The sequence below is a fragment of the Misgurnus anguillicaudatus genome, chromosome 21, assembly GCF_027580225.2.
Source record: "Misgurnus anguillicaudatus chromosome 21, ASM2758022v2, whole genome shotgun sequence".
Classification (NCBI taxonomy): domain Eukaryota; kingdom Metazoa; phylum Chordata; class Actinopteri; order Cypriniformes; family Cobitidae; genus Misgurnus; species Misgurnus anguillicaudatus.
In genome coordinates this window covers 61,928,169-61,952,009 of record NC_073357.2, presented here as the reverse complement: position 1 = coordinate 61,952,009, position 23,841 = coordinate 61,928,169, and the positions used below count along the sequence as shown (strand labels likewise).

At 37.9% G+C, this 23,841-nt stretch overlaps 1 protein-coding gene across 4 annotated transcripts in view; it reads left to right on the top strand.

Moving 5' to 3' along the window:
- lrp4 (low density lipoprotein receptor-related protein 4) overlaps nt 1-23,841 on the top strand; it is a 117,806-nt gene that overhangs the window by 34,471 nt on the left and 59,494 nt on the right. For all 4 annotated transcript variants that reach the window (XR_012360143.1, XM_073859589.1, XM_073859588.1 and 1 more), the window contains exons 2-3: nt 15,930-16,076; nt 19,544-19,660. Coding sequence is in view for 3 of the 4 variants with exons in the window: in XM_073859589.1 (XP_073715690.1) it covers nt 15,930-16,076; nt 19,544-19,660 (264 nt within the window). In the remaining variant the exon portion in view is untranslated. The remainder of the gene's footprint in view (nt 1-15,929; nt 16,077-19,543; nt 19,661-23,841) is intronic.

The following is a 23,841-nucleotide window of genomic DNA, read 5'->3' as shown; positions in this document are numbered from 1 at the left end:
TCTGTTGCGGTAATGATAATCAAAATGTCGTGTAAGCATTCTGACAAGAGAATATTTCAAATTAACTGTAAAAAAATGATCTTAGCTGGTAGCCATCTTGAAGTAACTGGTCCATGTGCTTGGTCACTCAAAATCAAACTTTATTAAAATTCTGTATGTGTGCTTAAACTGTTCTCAAAAAGTGTTGCGGAGGATGAGAACATCAAGCATGGACACATCATTTTCCTAATTTTTCTTCATTATTATTATACATGAATATTCAGTAAATATTTTTTCTGTCATCTAAAGTAGTCTAGCAAAACATCCATTTATTTTTTTTCTTAATATTGTTGTGTTAATTTGATTAAATTACAACATAACGCATGTTCAAACACAGCCGGACACATTGCGGTAATGAGAATTTCAGCAGAAAATGAGATAAAATTTACAATTATAAATTCTTGTTGAAATCACACATTGTGCAAGGTAGAACACAGTATTGTGTTAATTCTGATGCTTTTTAATGTTACTATATTACACATTTTAAAGCTAAAATCATTAGTGCCGTGGTGTTTCAATGGTTTCGTGAGAATCACCCGTGTATTTGTTCATGTTTTATACAGGAATAAGTCTGAAGCACACCATTAAACAGTTATATCCATTCATACAGGGCTACTAGTATGTACACCTGTATATTATACAGATACACACCCAGGTATCGGAATCTGTATCGGGAAGAGAAAAATGGTATCGGAACATCTCTATTGGGAGCAGACACGTATGAGGTGTTTCTGTTATAGTTGGGCTGGACGATTAATGTTGTTTGATTAACATGATAGACAGACATGAGTAAAATTAGGTAAGATCACAGCCTGGACCTAATATTGTGTTACATGTGTGGTTCTTTTTAACTGTTTACTGTCTCTTAAGACCTTGGCCATGTTTATGAGGATACTTTTTGACACGTGTAATGTATTCAAGACCAATAAAGTGGCAATGATGCTCACAAAAATGGTTAAATTTTTAATTAAGGTCTACAAAGTCCAAAATGAAGGCAAAAACATAAGCTCAAAATCTCAAAACTACTCACAATTAATATGTCAATCTGCATTTTAAGTCAGCGATGTGTTGCACAGTATGTATTCTTGGTACTTGGTGATATGGTGTTTTAAATGCATACTTTTTTCTGAACTACTCAAAACTAAGCCTGTGTCTAATGCGGTTTATTCCTTCTCAGTCCTTTTGTAGCCCACAGGCTTTCATACATCACTTAATCTGCTTTAAAAATACAGAGAAACATGCTACAACTCATGTAAAACTGCTTTGGGACAATTAAACAATTGTGAAAAGAGTTCTATAAATAAAATTGAATGAATGAATGAGTATACAAAACCATACACGGCGGCAGATGCACACATTGTAATAGCATTACTATTATTATAGATTTCTTTGAGTTTTATTTGTTACTCTTTGCTCTATTAAAAGCAAGCGTGCCTGTCCCTGTTGAAGGAATTCTTCTGATGGATATTCTTGTGAGTCTCCATTTGAACAGCTGATAATTTGAGCTATTTAAAACCCAGCCTGACTTCAGACCCTCCAGTTATTATTTCCACACCACTATCATATCCTTTAGTTGTAAAGCCTCAGACATGAAGTCATGTTTTATGACTTTTAAAAATTTACCAAAGTTTAAAAAAATATATTTACATTAAAAATACATGTATATTTATACAGCTAACAAAGTGTTGTGCGAGGCAAACTAAAAGTGTGTTTATAAGTACAACTTTGCTGTAACCTGGCTTGTATTTCACTTGACGTGTACATGTATACTCTTCTTATTGGCAGTCAATGAGGTCGGTAGATATAAGTAGTAGATATAGAAACCTTATTGACAGTTTTGTCAGTATCGGTAAAATGCAATGCTCTACGATTCTTCCGAGCACAAAGACCTTCATATAGTCTTCTATCTAATATTCGTATTTAGTGAACCCCTGCTAACACTAGAAAGCTTTTAATTTGGCCGCACGGCCCCCTTGTGTTTCATCCTGAAAGAAATCGAAAAAGAAGCTTTAGGTGAAAAAAATATATTGTGTCCTGGTAACAGAGGACCGTAACAATGAGTATTATATCCTGGCCCGCAGGAGACTGGGCTTTAAGCTCTGGTTTGGTCTCAAATGTGTTTGAAAACAGGCGAACGTAGCATAGAGAAGCTTTTCCAATGCTTTAAACCTCAACAAGTACTGCTGTAATGAAACTCAGAGGTTACCCTAACTTTCATTCACCATAGAATGATATTTTACATATTGCCTCAGTAATTAAAAAATATAGATGCACGATATTAGAATTGTATTATTTATTTATTTCAATATCCGATATGCCGATCATTTTAAAAATAATTTTAGCCGATACCGATATAAGCTAGCAAAAGCTGTAACTTTTTTTTTTTTTTTAGAGTTCCAGAGTTTTTTTAGACTGGAAAAATCAAGGATGCTATGTGTGGATGTGGTCTTAATTAACATTGACTTAAAGAGTACCAATTATCTGATTCACAATTTCCTTTGGTCTGCAAGTATGTATTAGTACATGTTAATGATATGCAAAAGGTACCCAAAGTTAATGATGACGTGAGTTATCGTCTCCAACGTAAAACGACGACTGTAGGTAACAGTTAACTTCCTGGTCCTGTTGACGTGGACACGACAGTCATTATTATAATATCACCCGCTTCTGACTCTCAGCCTGTAAGTAGTCGATGTTTTCATATTTAAAGAATTTACTATTGACTAAACCATGATTCAAACACAAGTTTTGTGCAGGGCAGAGTAGCGCTTGTTGTTTGTCGTTTCTACGATCACAAATGCAGACATGGTTTTAATGTTTTAGTAATCCTTACATTACCAATCTGTTAAGTTCTGCTCAAGCTGCGCTGGTGAAGTTGATCGATCAGCTTGGTCATCTGCATTTTCTGGATCAGATTCCGCTCGTATTGATAAGGTAGTTAAAGACGATATTAACTCTTGTCAGTATTGCATTGTGAGCGAATCTTTTAAACATGGTAGGAGCGTCACATTTCCGGCTGACATCAGAGGTATTCAGGCCAATCACAATGCACAGATTAGCTTGCCAATCAGGGACACAACGCTTTTCAGAACGATGACTTTTGTACAAAAACATTGCGTTTCAGGGAGGCAGGGTTTAGAGGAGCAACAATAATGTACGGTATGTGGAAAATAATGTGTTTTTTAACCATAAACCAGGCAAACACATTGTATTATACCAAATACGCAAAATAACATTGTTTTTAGCAAAGTAATGGGAGCTCTTTAAGTGGTCGCAGTATACAAGAGTCAAGACAATTGATGGTTAGTACCATCACACTGTCCATCCAGCCATTCTCATTTTGTACTTTAAATAAGAAGAGCAAAATGACATTATCTCTGAAGACACTTTGACAAAGATTTGTGTAAAATAAGGTCAGTCGAGGTCCTGAGAACTTAGGAACATGTGTGGGACTTCATTCTTCAGTCTTGTTTAATTTGTTTGTGTTGCGATTTAGTTCTGATGATGATGCTGATGTTGGGGATACGGGGCAGATGGAGTGAGGCAGGACTGGATGAATTGTTCCAGCAGACCCATAGCAGGCAGCATTGTTCATTTGAGTCTTTGAACGGAGTAAGATGGGAGCGTTCACACGCCTCGTTTGGGTGTCCTGCTGGGCCTCCATGGGAAAGACTCCTCTGCTGCTGATAAATTAAATCTCAGCTGTAATGCTGGAGAAAATGGGAAGAGTGCAAAGGTTGTTCAGAAATAAAAGGTTGAGAAATTCCATTATTTCAAAGAAAAACAGTTCATGTCCTCATGTCCTCCCCACATGATGAATTAGTATGTCTGATATCAGCATGAAAGTATCAGTAAGATATGTTCTTTTGTGGAACAGAATACAAGATATTACTACACCAGATAGATTTCCATTTTTGTAAAAGTCCTACAGTTTTTAAAGCCTTCTGAACATGGAATGAAAAAAATATGCATGTAGTATTCGTGACATCACCCAAAGGTTTGTGTAGAGCTTTTTTGAAGCCAATAGTAGGCGGTACCTGCCGTCGCCATCTTGGTTGCGCGTAACCGCACATCACCAATTTAACATGGGAGTCTATGGGAATTTACTCACTTTTGGAGCCAACCTTTAGCGGTCAGTCGATCAATTACAGTTCGGTATTGGCTTCATCAGAGAGATCGGAAGGTTGGCCCTCTCTTCTGAAGTCATATGCTATTTGATCTTGTTGGCACTTGAAAGCCTGTGGTCACCATAAACTGGGGTTGTATGAAAAATGCTGAGTGAATATTTTTCACAATTCCTCCTTTGTATTCATCTGAGAAAGTACAGCATACAGTCCATGGAACAACATTCGGGTAAAAACCTCATGAATGTTTCCCACTTTGGTTTTTTAACTGTTCATTAAATAAATGATCTAATAATAGTTTTATATAATCATGAAAGTTTTTTTTATGTTTTTTTTTACCAACGTTGCATTTATTAGTCCTGTTCTAAAATTGAATGTTGAAAATAAGGATGCTAACCGACTACAAGCCTGCTACTTTTATGTGAATACTCAAGAATTAGGTTGCTGGAGAGATTGTGATTTCATGAACTCTGTCCAAGCCCATGAGAGATGAGCTGAAGTTCAGATGAAACAACGGCGTCTTTGTGAGATGAGCCATGATGTCCTCGTGAAAACAAGTGACCCTCCTATCTTGAATACCAGAGACTTAAGGTCTGAGTGATATCAGCTGAGCGACAAATTTCAAATAGAAAAGTCCTCATGTGAATTTTCAGACAAATGTATAGTGTTAAATATGTTTTAGAAGAAAAATGGAAGTCAAATTCACACAGAAACTGTGTGATATCCACACGCAGATATTGTATATGTAAGGAATAATTGACGACAGTCTGTTGAGTTATTCGAAATAATGCACACCCAAGGTGTTAATGCGGCCGTTACTCCGCAGGTATGCATTATTTTTAAATAAATTAAATGGACCGGAGTCAATTATTCCGCTTATACCACAGTTACCGCAGACATTGCTCTGGTGGTTATTTTAAATGGGGGACTTAACACCGTTAAGGGACAAGTTTGGTATTTTGCACTTGGGGTCCTGTTTTCAGATTGTTTATGATGAAATAGAATGGTTTTGACTGAAATTTCGACATTTGCGGCTGCCCCGAGAATTTTAGGGTGTTTGTGTTTCACCTCCCACCTTTACAATGGGTTTAATAGTGCACTGGAACAATCCTTCCTAAAATACATTAAACTTTCGTTTACAAAGACGTTAAACTCACCGAGTGGTCAGGGGTGTTCACTGGTATGCTCACACAAAAATTGCTGCAAAATACGCATTCCAACAGGTTTTATCGTAGTTTTTGCCAACTCCATTGACTTGTATTAGATGGGCTGTGAGGTACGGTATTACTCCGCGCCGGGAACTTTGTTTCTATTCTTGCAATTGGCATTGGCCGATTAGCGCCACCACCTGGGTTGGAGTGTCTATTATTCAAGCTCTAAGCGGAAGAATGTACACGTGTGAGACGTTTGGAAAAATAGGTCCACAAGTTAACAACGAATGCTAAAACAGCTGTTGGAAAGCATCTTTTGCAGCGATTTTTGTGTGGGCATACCAGTGAACACCCCTGACCACTCGATAAGTTTCACGTCTTTGTAAACGAAAGTTTAATGCATTTTAGAAATGATTGTTCCAGTGCACCATTAAACCCATTGTAGAGGTGTGAGGTGAAACACAAACACCCTAAAATTCTCGGGGCAGCTGCATATGTCGAAATTTCAGTCAAAACCGTTCTATTTCATCATAAACAATCTGAAAACAGGACTTTAAGTGTAAAATACCCAACTTGTCCTTTAAAGAGTTGTAATCCTCATGCTAAACAAATGCCAAGTGTCAAAAAAGCAGTTTAGCATATGATGGAGAATTTCTGGGCCAAACTCACCCCTACAAGTTTCGGAAAGTTTTTTTTTTTTGGAACACAGGTAATTGTTACACATCAGTGACCCCATATTCCTTTTATGCGCATTTCTGGAAAAACACGCCCACATGTCAATCAGAGTGAGGACGAACATTTGCGTTGTTCCTTCAAATAGAAGTCACGGGCATCACTGCACACAACAGCTTTGTTTTACATTAAGGCAATGGTACGAAAGAAAATTGTGTTTTCGTTGAAATGGGGCGGTCCCAATCGGATCATAAGTCGCATGCGGTAAGTAAAGCTGAATCAAATGTCTGTGTTTTGTGGGCAAAACACAGTGTAAGTGCATATAATGTGAACAACACGAACGCAGTGAATCATAAGTTATCCAGAGATGGTGGGGTAATACTTTGTTTGTGTTGCTTGCTCGTGACTTGTTCCTCCTGCTGGATGCCTCCGGGATTTTGTGCTTTTCGGGAAACAATCGTTATATTGTTTTTTATAAATCTGATAAAACTAAAGACTCTTCGGAGATATAAAGGATGTAATGCTGCTCTATAGGTACTCAATATTAACATTAGATGTGCAGAAACAGTGTGTGTTATGGGAGCTTTAAGATATTTGACCGGTCAGGTATGCGTTTGGTTGAAAAATGTTTCACGTCCAACAGCCATGTGGTATAAATGCATGTAGCACAACCCATTGTGTGTTATTGCTTATTGATTACAACATTAGTGTTTTATTTTTTAATGTTAAGCAGTAAGTGTTTTGTAGTATTAGTAGTGAATTTCTAGAAATAATAAACTTCAATGCTTAACATTCTGGTTTGCAAACCAGTTTAGTTGTGTGGGAGCATCTTACTATACAATGATCGCTGATTTACCAACTGAGGCTGAATTACTGCTGAGTTCTGTGAACTTCAATTCAGTTTGGTTTTATTTGTATAGCACTTTTCACAGTACACCCTTCTAAAGCAGCTTTACAAGAATAGTGCCGTGTAAGTCCCAGCGAACAAACCAAAGGTGACAGTAGCAAAGAAAAACTCCCTAAGATTATTAAGCAGAACGATAAAGAAAGCTTGGGAGGAACAAAAACAATTTCTGTTCTACTTTAACTGGCATCTGTACACACTTCACCACAACACAACAGCTGTTTCTCTACAAACTTTCATGTTGTTCAAATACGGTCGAAATTGAGCTGTATACTAGTTTACTGAGATTTTAGCATTAGTTTTTAGAGGTGGTACTGAATGAGTTTGTGACGGTGTCAAAAAATCAATTCTCGTTTTTATCGATCACGCTACAGTCGTCAAAGCGACTCTTGCGTAACACGTTCAGCCTCTTTAACAATGCATTTCAAGACAATTACTGTCGGATTTTAAATGGCAGCGTTTCATGACAATTACGGTTGGATTTTAAATCGCAGCCATTCACATCAAAAGCGCTCGCTCCCTTTTTAGTATGCACACACATGCCTTTTAACAAAACACTCGAGTAATCTTTCAGTATGTGCCCCAGATACAGCTGGCTTCAAACACTCTTTGTGTAACATGGTACATTAGCTGTGTTTAAAGAAGACTGGATTTACTTTTTGATTCACTGTCACACACAACCGCTGATTGATCAAACCTCCGAGGTGCAGGTGGATGATTTTAACCGCTTAAACAAAACGTTCTGACATGCGGCTCGCATAGAAAAGTTTTACGGTGAGAGGTTAGTTGTGGTTTTGAGGTTTGTCCTCAAACCCCTGATCTCAAGTTTGCACCAGTGGTTCTTGTTTTGTTGTATGACAATTGTCGGTCTAGCGTGTGAAGGTCACTGAGCTATTACTTTAAAATCACTGATCCAGACATATCTTCACATTGAAGCAACAAACTTGTGAGTTGAGGCATCTACTACAGTTTCTTTCATGTTTATGGCACCCCGTCATCTATCCCATCAGCCCACTGACTCTCAGCTCTACCTCAAAGGCGTCCAGAAGCGGCCAAGCTCATTAAAAATGTCTGACTGTGATGGAAAACAACTGACATTTAGAGACAAGCCCTTTCTTTTTCCTTCCCAATCTCTCGTTCTTTCTAACCCACTCGGTACGTTTACATCCCCTCCCTTTCACTGTACTCCATCATTCAAAACTACACTTCTGGAAACGGATACCCTTGTGTAAATCTCAGGCAAAAATGTGTTTTTCCATTTTCTCTAGGGAGTAAAATCCAGATTTAGAGGTTCTGGTAGTTTTTATACCCACTTGTGAGCCAAAAGCTCTGGATGTTTTGAGGAAATCGTGAACATTATACTCATTTCTAAGTTTCCATTTTTCACACTAAACAAAGAAAATTAAGTAAAAACATTCAGCTTGGTTATAGCGTAATGTCAAACGTCACGTTACGCATCAGGGTCCTCTTAAAAAGAAAGCAATGTTTTCATATCACCACAGTGTTTATATATTCTTTGGGGAAACTACTAGATTTAACAACTCCAAGGGATTGATATTCAGTTTCGCTGACCTTGGTACAGCATGAACTTATTGCCAAAAGAATTTCCAGATTCTTGTGTCATCCATATGTGTGTAAGAAATGAAACCTGTTAATGATTGTGCTCTTCGTAAAGCATTGAATGCATTACATAAGTATCTTACTTCTGAAGCTTTCACTTCACCAGTATTGGATTAAATGCCAGCGTGAGGCATCGCCCGTCAAACCCGCTTGTGTCTCACTGTATATCTGAGATCTTTAGCTGACAGATCTCTGGAAAGATCTGGTATGACGAGGAGTGTGTGGTCGAAGGCTAATTTGATGGGATAGAGATGATAGAGGACGGCATTTTTGCTGCCGTCTCCACATGGGAGATATTCCAGCTGTAGAGCTTTTCAGCAAATGAAGGGACAGAGATGAAAAGATGTGGTGGATCATTCATGTACGGGCAGACTAAATCTAAAGCTCTTATTGTTTACGTGATCTCTCTCTCTCGCTCGCTCTTAATTGGTCTCTTCAGCTTTGCAGTGTTTGTCCTCTTTGAGCGAAGATAAGACATGAATCGCTCGGGTGGGTTTAGCTCACCTTTGTGCTGCCTAAATCTTTTTATCCCCACCCTGATTGCTGCATTTTTACACCACCTGCACCTACATTGACTTTAAAGAGTATTTGGACGCTCTTTATTCTGGCATATACATTTTGAATTCATGACATTAGCTTGGCATTGATGACTGTTTACATGCACGCTTTTTTATCAATACAAAACCATTCAGCCATACTGCAGATTTTAGTCATGTTTACATGTACTCTAACCCCTGCGTGTGTGCATCACGTCATATCTCAAACAAAATTGGCACGCATGTGTCGTGTGGGTTTAGTGTCGGTGTTACCATAGGAGCGAGAAGCTTGTGAATGTTCTCGGTGGATGTGTTGGATAAAGCCATTGAGACTGCAAAAGTTTTAAATCCGTAATTGCCGATTCAAATATATGCCAATAAAGCTGGCCTCTAATGTTTCTTAATGAAGAAAAGATGTAGTAGCTTTAAACTTGTGTAAACATATTAGCCTCCGACTGACTCATCTTTACAAAAAACCTCAGGCAGCTGGTTCAAAGAAAAGAGGCCTTGGTGGTTTTTCCAGGTTTTTCCAGCGAGTTTTCCAGGTCTTTACATTGGCACTGTTCTATCTCAGCGAGTTTGTTGGATCTGGATGGCTTAGATTTGGGTCTGCACAGACAGGTCTGTTCACTTTATACAACACCATACCAGATGAGCTTGCGGTTCTAGAAGAGTATGAACAATTTGTTTTATCCTTTAATTGCCAAAAAGTCTTATTACGAGCTTGGACGATTACAAAGCTTTTGTCTGTACAAGATAATTTGTCATTTGTTGGAAATTGACGAAATTTTTAATAAACAATATGCAAGAGATATAGACCGTTTCAGCAGTAACGACATAAACAAATGTGCATCCGATGAATTTCCGTAACCGTGAAATAAAGTGTCAGTCAAGAAAGTTTTGTCTATTCCGTGTATTCTGCGGAATGTTTAGGTGGGAAAGTGGTCATGGCCAACTTGTCTCTCTCTCTCTAGCTCTCTCGCTTTCTCTACGTGCAGAAAGCTGGGCCGCCAAATAAAGAAAGCACTTTCTGCACATAACTATTTTTATTGTTGCAAAGTTTTCTGAACTTTAAGCAAGCTAAGACAAAAATCGCGTTTAAAACAGCGACAAGACAACCTCAAAACAGACTCCATGATCATCACCTCACCTGTCTTATTCATCATCTACAGGTATTTTCCCTGTCTGGTTTGTGCCTATTTATTCTTGTTCGTTTTATATGCCTATTTGTAATGTTATCTATGTATAAAAAAACAATGCATACAATATCTCAGACAATATAGTCTATAGAGCTGCAACAACTAATCGATTAAAATTGATTATGACATTCGTTGTCAACGAATTTCATTATCGATTAGTTGGTTTGTGACGTCACATGCTCCCGCACCACCATCGGCCAGTATGCACCCGCGTCAGGTGCCATATCTTAATACAGCGCGAGCTCACTTTTACTTTATACAACGCGAGCTGCACGTTTATTCAAGCGATTTTCTGACCAGCCGACCAGCTTGGTTAAAAGCACCGAAGCAAAAATGTAAATGAATGGTGATTAATTAAAATTAAAATGTACTAAACCTGGTTAATAAAGGTTTAATTTCCTTTAATAAGTGAGTTTGTGTTTGTTTAATTGTTGTTGGGTTTTCTTAAAAATAGTAATAAACCACACGCTTACTGTAACAAGGCATGTATATCACCACTTTCATATCATAATATCTTATTTATTTTGGTAATAACAAATAATCTTAAGATTCATCAAGGCCTAAAGCTGAAGATTAAAATTAGTTTATTAATATGTGGCAAAATTCTCAGCACATCCCTAAAGACTTAATTCATATTTTGACATTTAAGGATGTTTTACTATTTAAAAGCTGCACAAACTTTTTTATTTAAGGCTTAAATTATCTAAACCAAAATATTATATTAGTAAAACTCTGTAGTAGTGTGTGGCTTTTGCACTTTTAAAAGTACACTTCTACACGTGAATACTCTCTAATTTAGTGCCTTATTTAGATATAATACGTGAAAACATCTAATTAAGTAAATATTTATATTTTATCCAATTAATCGATTAATCAGGAAAAATAATCGCACGATTAATCGATTAAAGCGCACTAATAGCATACAAAATAAATAACTGATTAAGACTTCTCTTTTGTTATCTTTAGTGCATTTTAACACTAACTTTAACTTTTAACTGTGGTGAGCATTTAGCTAAAAGCTAATTAGCGCAAATTTCTAAGCAGAGAAACATGTATACCGTGAAATAAAGTGACTCATTCTGTGAAATGGATTTTTGGTCATACCGCCCACCCCAAGTGCCTCTTGCTTTGATGTTCTGTTGCCAGATGAGCCTCTTGTGTCCAAATACCTTCGGGGTCACTGTATATATGAGCATATTTCTAATTTATCTCTGAAACTGTCTCTCTTCTCCAAAGATATCAAGGCTATAGCAGAGTTTTGACTTTGAAACAGAAATGGCAAGTCTTTAAAGCACACATGATGAATGTCTTGCTCTATTTAGTGGCTAAACATGGCATTATAACTCAATCTTCCACAAGAGACGGGCTGTAATTATTTGAGCGAGTAAAAGAGAAACCCAGAGCCGTGCGGTTCTCTCAGCTGGCTTCCTCATGTTTTCATTTGACTTTTCCTCTTTCTCTTTGTGAAGATGCTGCTTTCACTGTCTAATCCTGCATTCTGACCCAGGACATCAATGCCTAAAACAATGCATCTGAGACTGAACTAAAAAAATTAAATGCATGAAAATCTCTAAATGCACACGAATCAATTCTCATGAAACTCATAGACGTGGTAAACCACAGATATGATGGGAGGGTGGTGGACCGGAATAGTTATTAAAAAACATTGACTGTTTTCCCTTGAAATGAAACTTTTCCTGACCTCATTTGGAAATGTTTTTGAGCCCATAGGAGATTGGAAGGGTTGAAGGTTTCTAACACATTTTGTGGTGAGTTGTAATGGTCATTTTGGTTTGAACAAATTGGATGTTTCGTTGAAACTCATTCGATGTACGCACCGGTCAAAAGTTTGCACACACCCACTTTTTCTTTTATTGTTGTCATTGCTTTCCATATACTACAGTAGTAAAGTCATCTAAACTTTCCAATCACACATAGAAAAGTATACTGTAAGAATTATGTAGTGTTACCTAGATTACAGCTCTGTTGTTTACCAGCTTCATGAAGTGCGTTATGGGACGTCTGTAAACAGCTTTGGAGTTTATATGCATGCTGGGATTTTCCAATTTCCAAACTATTTTCTGACATAAACACACACCTTGAGATCAAAAGGTTTTTGAGATCATTTAAAATAAGTTCATCAAGTGTTTCCAGACATTTGGCTGGTGGTATACATCATTTTCCAAGAATTGGCGGCAATATCTCCAAACAGCTTTAGACAAAAAAATGTGACTTCCAATAAGCATTATTTGCTATGCGTAAAACTGATTTGTTGCTTTTTCTTTTGTTACAATCTGGTCTCAGGCTGCAGTAAAAGACAGTAAAGAAATTACACTGTGTGTGTTTCCTCTCATCTTCCTCTGATGTGATTTATATCTGAGGCTGTCAGAAGACTCACTCATTGTGTGGGGTGTGTGTGTAATAGAAAACTTGTGTTATATATCCCACAATGTCGTCATATTACCTCATACACATTCTCTACTCATGTGGAAAAACTGGTTTTATTGCTTGTCACTTATGTTATAATTTATAGAGCACAACAGCGCCCACTTATTCAGTGGGTTTACTTCAGGATCTACTGTCATTTTTATCCATAAGGAGCTCAGAAAAACTCAAACCTAACTAAATTCATAAACTTTGGTAGGAAGCAAAAATGTTTTAGGCAGAAATGTGACCCTGGACCAGATAACCAGTCATAAAACCAGTCATAATTCAGTTATATATACATCACAAGCTTTCTATTGATGTATGGTTTGTTAGGATGGGACAATATTTGGCTGAGATTAGGGATGTAAATTAATGCAATTCCCCATATTTGATGATTGTTTAAATTAACGATGTAATAATCATTAACTTTAATAGTGCAATAAGCCTTTACTGCAGTGGCATGTAGCCAATGACATAAAAGTGTGCATATATGGCAATCAAAACGCCAGCTTCCTCATGCGAATTAAAAGTTTTTTTTGTCTAAATAACATGGTAGTGGGATTGTAAAATGAGTCAATGTAGTTGGAAAATCATCAATTTAAACTTCTCTCGTAATGAAATATAATCAATAATAGACACGGTGTATAACTCCCCTCATATGCGCACTCTGGCAAAAGTCACATGTAAGTCAATGCGTCCATGTCAAAATAAAAGGTTTCATTATCATCAAGTGTTATTTTTCTAGTTGTTCACCTCACTTTTTGAATCGTTAAAGGGATAGTTCGGCCAAAAACGATATTAAACCCATGATTTACTCACCCCCAAGCTGTCCGAGTTGCATATGTCCATCGTTTTTCAGACAAACACATTTTCGGATATTTTAGAAAATATTTTAGATCTTTCTTTTGATTAAATGTAATGTTACGGGGTCCAGCAATAGTCCACGACCTTCAAGTCCAAAAAAAGTGCGTCCATCCTTCACAAATTAAATCCAAACGGCTCCAGGATGATAAACAAAGGTCTTCTGAGGGTAATCCGTGCGGTGTTGTTGTAGAAATATCCATATTTAAAATGTTATTAACGTAATTAAATACCTTCCGGTAGCGCCGCCATCTTAGACTCATCCGCATTCAGGATGAGCGCTTACGCAGCATACAGCGGTTTCTCTGCTGCTGCTCTGTCCCCCGCCCTCCGAATTTGTCATACGTCACTAAGAAAAGTGCGTACACTACGCTAATACTCTTTCCTGAGTCTAAGATGGCGGCGCTACCGGAAGGTATTTAATTACGTTAATAACATTTTAAATATGGATATTTCTACAACAACACCGCACGGATTACCCACAGAAGACATTTGTTTATCATCCTGGAGCCGTTTGGATTTAATTTGTGAAGGATGGACGCACTTTTTGGACTTGAAGGTCGTGGACTATTGCTGGACCCCGTAACATTACATTTAATCAACAGAAAGATCTAAAATATTTTCTAAAATATCCGAAAATGTGTTTGTCTGAAAAACGATGGACATATGCAACTTGGACAGCTTGGGGGTGAGTAAATAATGGGTTTAATATCGTTTTTGGCCGAACTATCCCTTTAATACACTGTTTGTTTTAATTATATCCAAAAAGCATACAAATTGCACTTCCCGTCATCCCCTCCATCTTGGACATGCAGCGTACTTTCAGCAGAGATACTTTAATTATGGAGATGACAACCTCCGGTATTCTACCGTTAGAAAACCCGCAACAGTCAGCTTGGCTAGTGTGTAGCGCCTAAAGGGGATTGCACACCGGCCGTGCAGTTCAGCGGCGCGTCGCGCCTAGGAGAACTCGGAGGTATTGTAAACCAGAAGTGCACATTAAATAGCGCGAGCTTCGTCAGATAGCATCTACTTCAAAATGCAAAATATACGTTAGCAGCCAATGTTAGTCGCTAATGATTTGGGACAAATATGATGTTATTTAATGTTAAACTGTGTGAGTGGCGCTGTGTGGCGCGACAGGGATTTGAACAACTTCCTGAGTCACAGCTGGGCGGCGCGGACAGGCGCCACCTGGCGGTGCCGGTGTGCGTACACTCATAGAAAACAATGTGTTACATTTTTTTAGAATGGCGCGGCGCTGCGCGGCCGGTGTGCGATCCCCTTTAGTCAGTCGATAATGATCAGTTACATCTGTTACAGGCGTTAAGATTGTTACAGTTTACATTTTACAGTTTTTTGCCATAATTGAAGATTAGATTTTAATCTGTTCATTAAAAAAATGCCTTCTCTGTGTTAGCAGTGTTAGCAGCGTTTTTATGCTAAGCTTGCATTCTTTCCTAGAGAGAGTCTTTGCTTTCAGTAGGCTTATGTTGGGTTCACACCAGACGCGTTTGAGGCGTCAAATTCACGTCTACCGCGCGTAGTTGGATGCTTGAACATTTGGAGTGTACTCGCTTCATTCTCGTGTGAAATTCTAGTCATCAAAACATTCACGCAAAAATTCGCATCACGGGAGGGGCTTTTGCGACTCCACTTGCTTCCTGCAATCACGTCACTACTAGAGCAAGCTCCTGATTGGTTAAAGCAGGGCGTTTTTCCACCGAAGTTTACATTTTTCAACTCGTGCGTTTCCCGCGGCAACTCTCAATTATTTGCGTTAACTAGACGCGCGAATAAGGTGGAATCGCGTCTGCCACGCTAAATGCCTCATTCACTCTGCAAGACCTCCAGATGCGCGTCAACGCGCCTTTACATTGACTTAACATTGAAATCACTCACACTTGAGGCCTCTACCGCGGCTGGTGTGAACGCGGCATTACTGTATTTGCATTTTCTGTATTGGACCCCATCAGATAGAAGATCCATTAATTGTTAACATCCCTGAGAGATACAACTTTTTTTAAAATCTGGAATCTGAGGGTGTAAAAACTGAAATATTGAGAAAATTTCACTTTAAAATTTTCCAAATGAAGTCCTTAACAACACATTACTAATGATAATTACATTTTTTATATATTTACAGTAGAAAATTTACCTGTGCGACTAATGGTCCAGGGCCATAAAATTTACAAGAATATTTTTAAAAGTTTGTGAACACAGTAAAGTTGGATTCATTGACATGAATGAACAATGAACAATATATTTCTACAGGTTTAATGCAACTTTCGTAAAGATTTTTAATACAAATATCAGACAGGCCATGAACAGTGAACAAATGTATATGAATCTATCTCTATATTTGATAAATAAACATGACTGTATGTGTGTTTCAGGTGTGTTAAGCGGTGCCGAATGCTCGTGTGGAAGAAATCACTTCACATGTGCAGTCAGTGCGTTTGGAGAGTGTACATGCATCCCTGCACAGTGGCAGTGTGACGGCGACAACGACTGCGGTGATCACAGCGACGAGGATGGCTGCAGTGAGTCGTGCACGCACACAAAACTGATACTTAATTGACTGAGTAATGCGGCTTTCACATAGGACGCGGTGCGCGCTGCACTATGAAACCCATTCATTTCAATTGTTTGCGCCGCGCGAGGGCGGTTTGTTGTTGCGTCGAGCAAAGCGCTGGCGCCGCGAGCGCAGCTTGCGCTCACGCTGCGGTCAAAATTCAAAATAGTTTAACTTTTGCACTGCGCTCTGTGACGATTACCCGCGCGGTCAATAGAAACGAGGCGTCCAAACAAAATGGACGAAGAGTTTATACTCGGGTCTGGCCAGCAGAGCACAAGCGGCGATCGCAGCGCACACCGCTTCCTACGTGAAAGCCGCATTAATGATATTCTTGACACCCTCAAACATTATTCCATAGTGGTCAACCTATATGGGTTTTCAAATGGTTGAAGCAATGTGGTGGATTGGCTGCTATGAGGTTGTTGTAAGACAATTGTAAGTACAGTAAATGACAGACAAATAGAAAATTAGTCAAACTGAATAAACATTTGTTATGCAAACATTTTATAATAAACATTTTTACAAGACATCTGAAGAGCTTCCAGTTAGATGCAAAATCTTACAGGTATGTATGTATGCTGAGTAGGGATGTGTGAGACTAGTCGACTAAACGGTACAGCTTCTACGTCGACACCTAAAACGATGGTCAACTACACAAAAATAAAAATGCAAATATTCTGTTGTTCAAATGACTGTAAATTTTATTTAGATGAAAACCATAATTTTAACATAACACATTAAAGTGAAATATTTGAAATGTATGATAAATTATTTTAAATAGTGTGTCTAAGCAGAAACTAAATAATTTACCCCACGTGAAAACGAACATTTTTATGTAAGATATGTACTTCTGTACATTCTGTTTTTCTTAAATTTAAGTAAAAAGAAATTGCATATCAACCAATCTCAGCAGTCACCTGTAAGTACATATCCTTTTTGCAAGGAGTCAAGTCAGAGTAGTGCGGCACTAACACGCTCTCCATTTCTCGATGAAACCACATAGGTTTTGATTTCGCTATAGTCCCCATCAACGACTTGACAACCCAGGTTACAGCCTTTGTTTAGCATGTTTTTATTAATGAAACACATGTTAGGTGTTAAAGTCAGGTGCTTATAGTCTGTTGGAATGAAACCTGTTGAAGCTCTGTGTTTCCTCTGTTTACCCGTATTTCTGTGATAGTTAATAAAACCATGGAAAATAACTGGCATTTGTATAACTTATAATGGGTTAAAAAAATATTTAATGCAAAATTTGCCAAATTCTATAAGGTTCCAAGCTACACAGTAAACCATTTTTTTTTTAGTAAACTGTTTTAGTGCCTGGATTGCACCCTCATTTCCCACACCGCAGAAATCATACAAGCCGTGTCATGCCAAATTGGCACAGCCTATAAGCTAATATTTACACTGACTTTACCCATAATCAGCAAAAGCACTTACAGTAGCTGTTAGCAGATGAGATATTACAGCAGCCTGAAGCAAGCAAAAGTCCATCACGTCATTTACTTCAACTCTCACACGCTGTGATCCCATTTGCTCTAAATAAATAACTCGGCTATTGAGAGAACTGTGACATGATGTTACGTTTATTAAAGGTGCCAAAGAATGCATTAAAATAATCTATAAAATTGTTCTCTGATATCTACATAGAAGGTTTGTGACTTTGTTAAGCGCAAAAATGATCCAGAGACAGTTTTACATGTCCAACATAATGATTTTAGATCGATAAGGACTTATTACTGACCAAAACGCCATAGTACACGCACAAGCTGCGCATGAAAAAAATCGCAGCCTTGCGATTCAGAATCGATTTTAGACAGGTCTTTTTAATGGGACACGCGATTTATCGTTACAGCCCTAGTGGTGGGAGAGAGATATGGAGAGAGAAGGCTTCATCGAGTCTGAATAGCTTTATACCAGGGTGGAAAATAATCAAGTTTGGAGCTGGCGCATCAGAACATGTTAAACAATAATAATACAAGCGCACCACATATTTGACCTTTATTTAGCTGCAGTAATGATGGGGGGGCTGTTTATTAATAAATGATGGATTATATTTATACACGACGCACGTTACACACGCAGGTTTTTGTACTGTCTTCGGTGCATTTTATCCTTTTAAACTAGTTGACTACAAAAGATTTGTTTAAACGACTGTTAAATTAGTCGCAGTGCACATCCTTACGACAGATTTGTTTTAATGTACTTTAACATTTCAGGTTTCGTAATAAAGCTGGATGTGTAGATGATGTAGGCAATTCAGATTCATGGTGTGTTTGCTCATCAGATGTCTATTAAAAGAGCATGAAGCTGAATTGAGAGACATCTTTTCGTGTGACTTTCAGAAGGATTGTGCTCAAGGCTAATTGTCATGGCAACACACTTTCCTGTCAACTAGTAAACCAGTACACGTCTAGATTTTGAAGCACTATAGGGAGTATTTCACCTCAACTAAAAGAGTATTTCTGTCATTTGTTACCCTCTCGTTTAATTTTAAACCTTTTTTAATCGGATGAACACCAGAGGAGGAGATTGAATGTCCAGCGTGCTTCTTTCCATGCTGTGAACATAAGTGGGGACCTCATAAATTTTGAATATAGTGCACAAGTCCAAACCAGTCACCATTTGTTTTATTGTATGAAAACAAGTACCGGACATTCTGATAAACCTCATAATGGGAAAATAATGACAGGATTGGATTTTGGATTTGGATTTTCTAACATTCCTGAGAAGACTGGGCTACGTATTGAAGCTCATCTCACGGTGAGGTGAAAGTATGCATTGAGCTGTTGGACGTCTGCCATGACCATCTCGCGAAGAGTTGAAAGTATGTGCTGGTGTTTGGAGCTCCTCCAGGAATCAGATGAAATGAGATGTGAGAGATGACAATCTTCAACGTTTAAATGACTGCAAAAAATTCTTAGTTGCTCCAACTGTATTCTTATACAATATGTGCGCAATATTGAATTTGGGATACCTGGATGACCTGCTATATTTTCTTACAACAAAAAGTCTGGAGTACTGTATCCCACAATGCACTGTGCTTGACTTGACCTCTATTTTTCAATGTGTTGAATAGCAAAAGGAAAACAAAAGCATGCACACTGACATCTCATTGGTGCTCCACTAAAAGTCATATTTGAAAAGTAAAGTCAACACTCCAAAGCTCCAAAAATGTCAAAGATTTTTTTAATAAAAGACTTTTGCATGTCGTGTGAAGGAAAAAAGTGTGATATTATCAGCCACAACGTTTTCTAACTTTCGATGCTGCTACTGTCTCCGTGATTAAAAACTGGAAATTATTTATAACAGATTGTTAAGACAGATGATTTGAAGATATATTTGATGTGTTTATTCAAGCAAGTGTTGTACTTTTTCAATTTTGTTTCTGATTTAGTCTAATATGCATTTTGTTTATATGTGATATCTGCATATTGCCCACCTGCTCGCCGTTGGACTTTCACTGTGATAATGGGAAATGTATTCGTCGCTCATGGTTGTGTGATGGAGACAACGATTGTGAAGACGACTCAGATGAACAGGACTGTCGTAAGTACATTACGTTTAGTTTAAAGATAAAAACTGTGATAGTTTTCTTCAATATTTTGCATGTAAATTTTAATGTATCATGATAAACTATATATCATTGGAAAGGTCTAATGCTGCGTTCACACCAGCCGCGGTAGAGGCGTCAAGTGCGAAGGATTTCAATGTTAAGTTAATGTGAAGACGTGTTGACTTGTGTTTTGAGGTCTTGTGGCGCGAATGAGGTGTTTACCGCGGAGCGGTAGACGCGATTCCGCCTTGTGAATTCAACGTTGCCATGGGAAATGTGTAAGTTGAACAATTTTAACTTTGGTGGAAAAACGTGCAGTGTTAACCAATCAGGAGCTTGCTCTAGTAGTGACTTGATTACAGGAAGCGAGCCGAATCGCAGAAGCCCCTCCCATGACGCAACTTTTTGCGTAAATTTTCTCGACTAGAATTTGAAGCGAGTAAACTTAAAATGTTCAAGATTCCAACCATGCGCGGTAGATACGAATTTGATGCCTTAAATGCATCTGGTGTGAACCCAGCATAAGAATGTAGTTTTAATATTTCAAAACCTTTTAGCAGTAATAATAATGCAGTGACAGTAATTTATTAATTTGTGACAAGAGTATGCAGCAAACACCTAATGGCTGTTGTTGGTAAAACCACTAAAAGTGTGGCACAAACCTCATTTTTTTTGTGAAAATTTTGTGTATAAAATATATACTTTATTGCATTATTTTATTTATTACAATAAATCCAAACTGCTATAACATTTTTACCTTCAGACACGACAGTGTCTTTAAAACAAGACCAGGTTTAAGCTTTTAGACCAATAAAATGCCAAAGTTATATTTATTTGAAGGTATACATTACCATTTCACCCCCCCCCCCAAAAGGGCTGTGCCAGTTTTAAGAATGGATGTAGTCACAAAGGTTCACAATGGGTCAGAACATCAAATGCAGTTTAATCATTGTACATGTCATTGTAGTAAACTAGCAGATTTCATTGCATGTTAAACTGGTTAAACAACAGCTTGCGTTTTTCCGATGTTTTGACACATCCATCTATTTTGTTCCCTCTGTTTACATTTACTATAGACGCAACTGACTGTTTGTACAGTGATAATATGCCAAACAGCACAGTGCCCACATTCATCTGCAATAAATACATTTACTCAGCGCTGCCCGGTGCAATTGCACAAATATCCAAAGGCCTGAATCAGATCCTATTTTTATAGTTAATATGCGTGTAAGGAGAACAGATATATGGAGAACCTGCCTTCGGCTGTTGGCATATATGCCATAACAGACGGGACACAATATCACGTATGGTCTCCAGTGATAGTAACCAGACTTTATGTGCATAAGAAAGAAAAATTAAAACTTTCCTTCGCAAGAATTTGTTGCATTGCAGTCCTCACCAGTGAATAGAGAGTGTATTTGTTTGTGCAGCAGTGAGAGGAAAAAACAAATGGAAATGTTTTGAAGTCAATACGTCTGACCCATATTTCAGAGCTCTGGAGGTAGACCTCGTGATGGGGGGTCTGTCTGCCATAAGCTCTCCATGAATTTTTCATAAGTGTGCTTTGTAAGTGTCTCACCATCACGGTCCCCTGCTCATTATTTCAAGCTTCACTTTGTGTGTCTTGCTGTTGCTGTCGGCCGGTCCTTGTTGTGTTTTATTATTTAAACAGGCGGATGAAATAATTCATGTGTCTTGTGAATTAAGGGTATAAAATAAGAATGAGAAACAGACAGCAGAAGAGTGTGAGGTGTTGGTGAGGGATGTCAGGGTAGAAATTTCTCATTTGATTCGAGTGTGCCATTGGGAATCAGAAACAAACACGAATACTGAGTTTGACTTTCTACGGTGCATGACCTCAGCAAGAAATTGGCGATGAAGTCCTGCTTGGATTTTCTTCAATTACTTTTTGAGTGTTCGATCATAGCGTCTAAAACTTTATAGAGAAAAACCAAATGCTCATATTAACCATAAGCATCAGGGTCCAAGCAGAGAAAATGACCACAGTTACTACTCGAAATTTGTCAACCGGTAAAGATTTTGTCTCTATCGAGGTTACGTGCCCATGTCACATTGCTGTGTGCGTGGCCAGATTTAACATTTGTACATATATTTAAGCACCACATTTTTAAACAAGTGATTTTAAGCCATTGAAACACAAACAACAGTGCTAAATGCGCGCACTGTTTTTGTGTGAGAGGAGCGCGCAGGTCGCGAATCCGCAGCTTATTAAGCTTGTGAGCATTTTTGCCGCTCTATTTGCCCATCTTTGCAAGTATCCTCATAAACAAAAAATGGTCTTAAAAAAAGTAAACAGCTGAAATTGAAATCACACTTGTAACAGTAGATTGGATTTAGTCTTAAAGGGGAAGTTACCTAATTTTGCTACTGTCTATTTTTGTGAAAATCTCTCACTGCTCTTGACTAAGTCACTTTTCAACCTTTAATAAGATATATAATGTACATCATTCTTTTATCACTGACTGTTTATATTTCAGTGAGCTTGAATTTTGTTTGTTTTATCTTCTTTTTTTTATGCATGTATACATTTTTTGTGCATTAAATATTGTAATAACATAAAAACCTTATTACAAGATAAAAAACTCTACCGTGATACATATCGTTATCATGATATAAAATGAATCCTTATGGTGAAATAAAATTTTGGTTCTATCGCCCACCCCACGCCACCAAAATTGTGTCATTTGCATCGCCCTGCCGCAAATTCCCATCTATTTACATCTTTGCATTGACTGTTTACATCTTTGCGTCTACTCACACTAATAGTTAAATTCACTTCTGATGTGTACGCAGCACTACACTTACATTTTTTAAGGCAAGGTGTTTCCTTTCAAACCTATGACCTTAGCACTACTAACACAGTGCTCTGCCGATTGGTGTTGCAATGCTTGGGAATTTTGGAAATATTCCAAGTTGGAAATTTAAGGAATTTAGGGAAATTAATTGTTTATTTTGGGTGATTTATAGAAATTGTATATCAAATACAAACATTAGTTTCCTCGACATCATCTGTGTGCTACAATTCCCATATATTTCCTGTGTAATTTTCCAAAATTCCCAGTAATTAGTCAGATTCCATTAACAGAATGTGTTCTGTCCCTTTAAACTTGACATCAGTCATGTTCACATCATGCTTCCGTGTTTTTTGTTTAGTTGCTTCATAAAAGCATGTGGGGCAAAATTTTGTTTATAAAAGTTGTGAAGTTTAGTCAGGTAAATCTTTTACCGTGATGTGAAGGTGATGAAAGGTTGGTATTGTGTCCAAATAACACAACAGCAATCACACACAATGATTGGGTGAATTTGAGCTTTTTTTGGCCGAGGATTGGAAGACGGCGTTATTAGGGGCATAAAAATTACACTCTTTAATCTTGGTACAAGATATTTAATTCAATTCAATTCAATTCAATTTTATTTATATAGCGCTTTTCACAAGTGTTAATTGTTGCAAAGCAGCTTTACATGAGAAGATGTAGAGGAGAACACAGAAAATCAATAGATAATATAAGAAGTAGAGAAAGCGGTTAAACCGTACAAGCGAGCATATTAATACAGTAACGTATACTGTAAAGTGCTAAATTAAGCCAAAGTTGGCTGACTCTCCCTGGGATTAAAAACCCTCTAGGAAAAAAAACCCAATGGGAAAAAGTCCTAGAAGGACAAAAACCCTTGGGAGGAATTAATATATATTTATATATATATATATATATATATATAGAAACGGTAGGGATAGGAGGCGGGTAAGCGAATTAAACTGGTTTAGCCGGTGGTCGTTGGTCGGGCATCGGCTGGTCATCACGTTGAAGGACAGCCAGTGGATCAGTGATGCAATGATCTTCACAGCAACCGGAACTGGGTCTGTTTGTCTCATGGTCCTCGTGGTTGAGGACGAGACAGGGAGAGAAAAACAGAATTCTATTAGCGTAGGGGCCGTTCGCATGCAATGCAAGTGTCAAACATTATAGTGGTTCAAGTCGGCTCGGTTCCAGACAGGCTAACTATTGCGGCATAAGTATATTACCCATATGAGGTATGTGAGTGCTTTGTTCTGGACAAACTAACTACTGCGGGAAATGTACATTTACTGGACATTTTATGTGAATGCTTTGTTAAAGAAGAATGTCTTAAGTTTAGATTTAAATTGATCGACTGT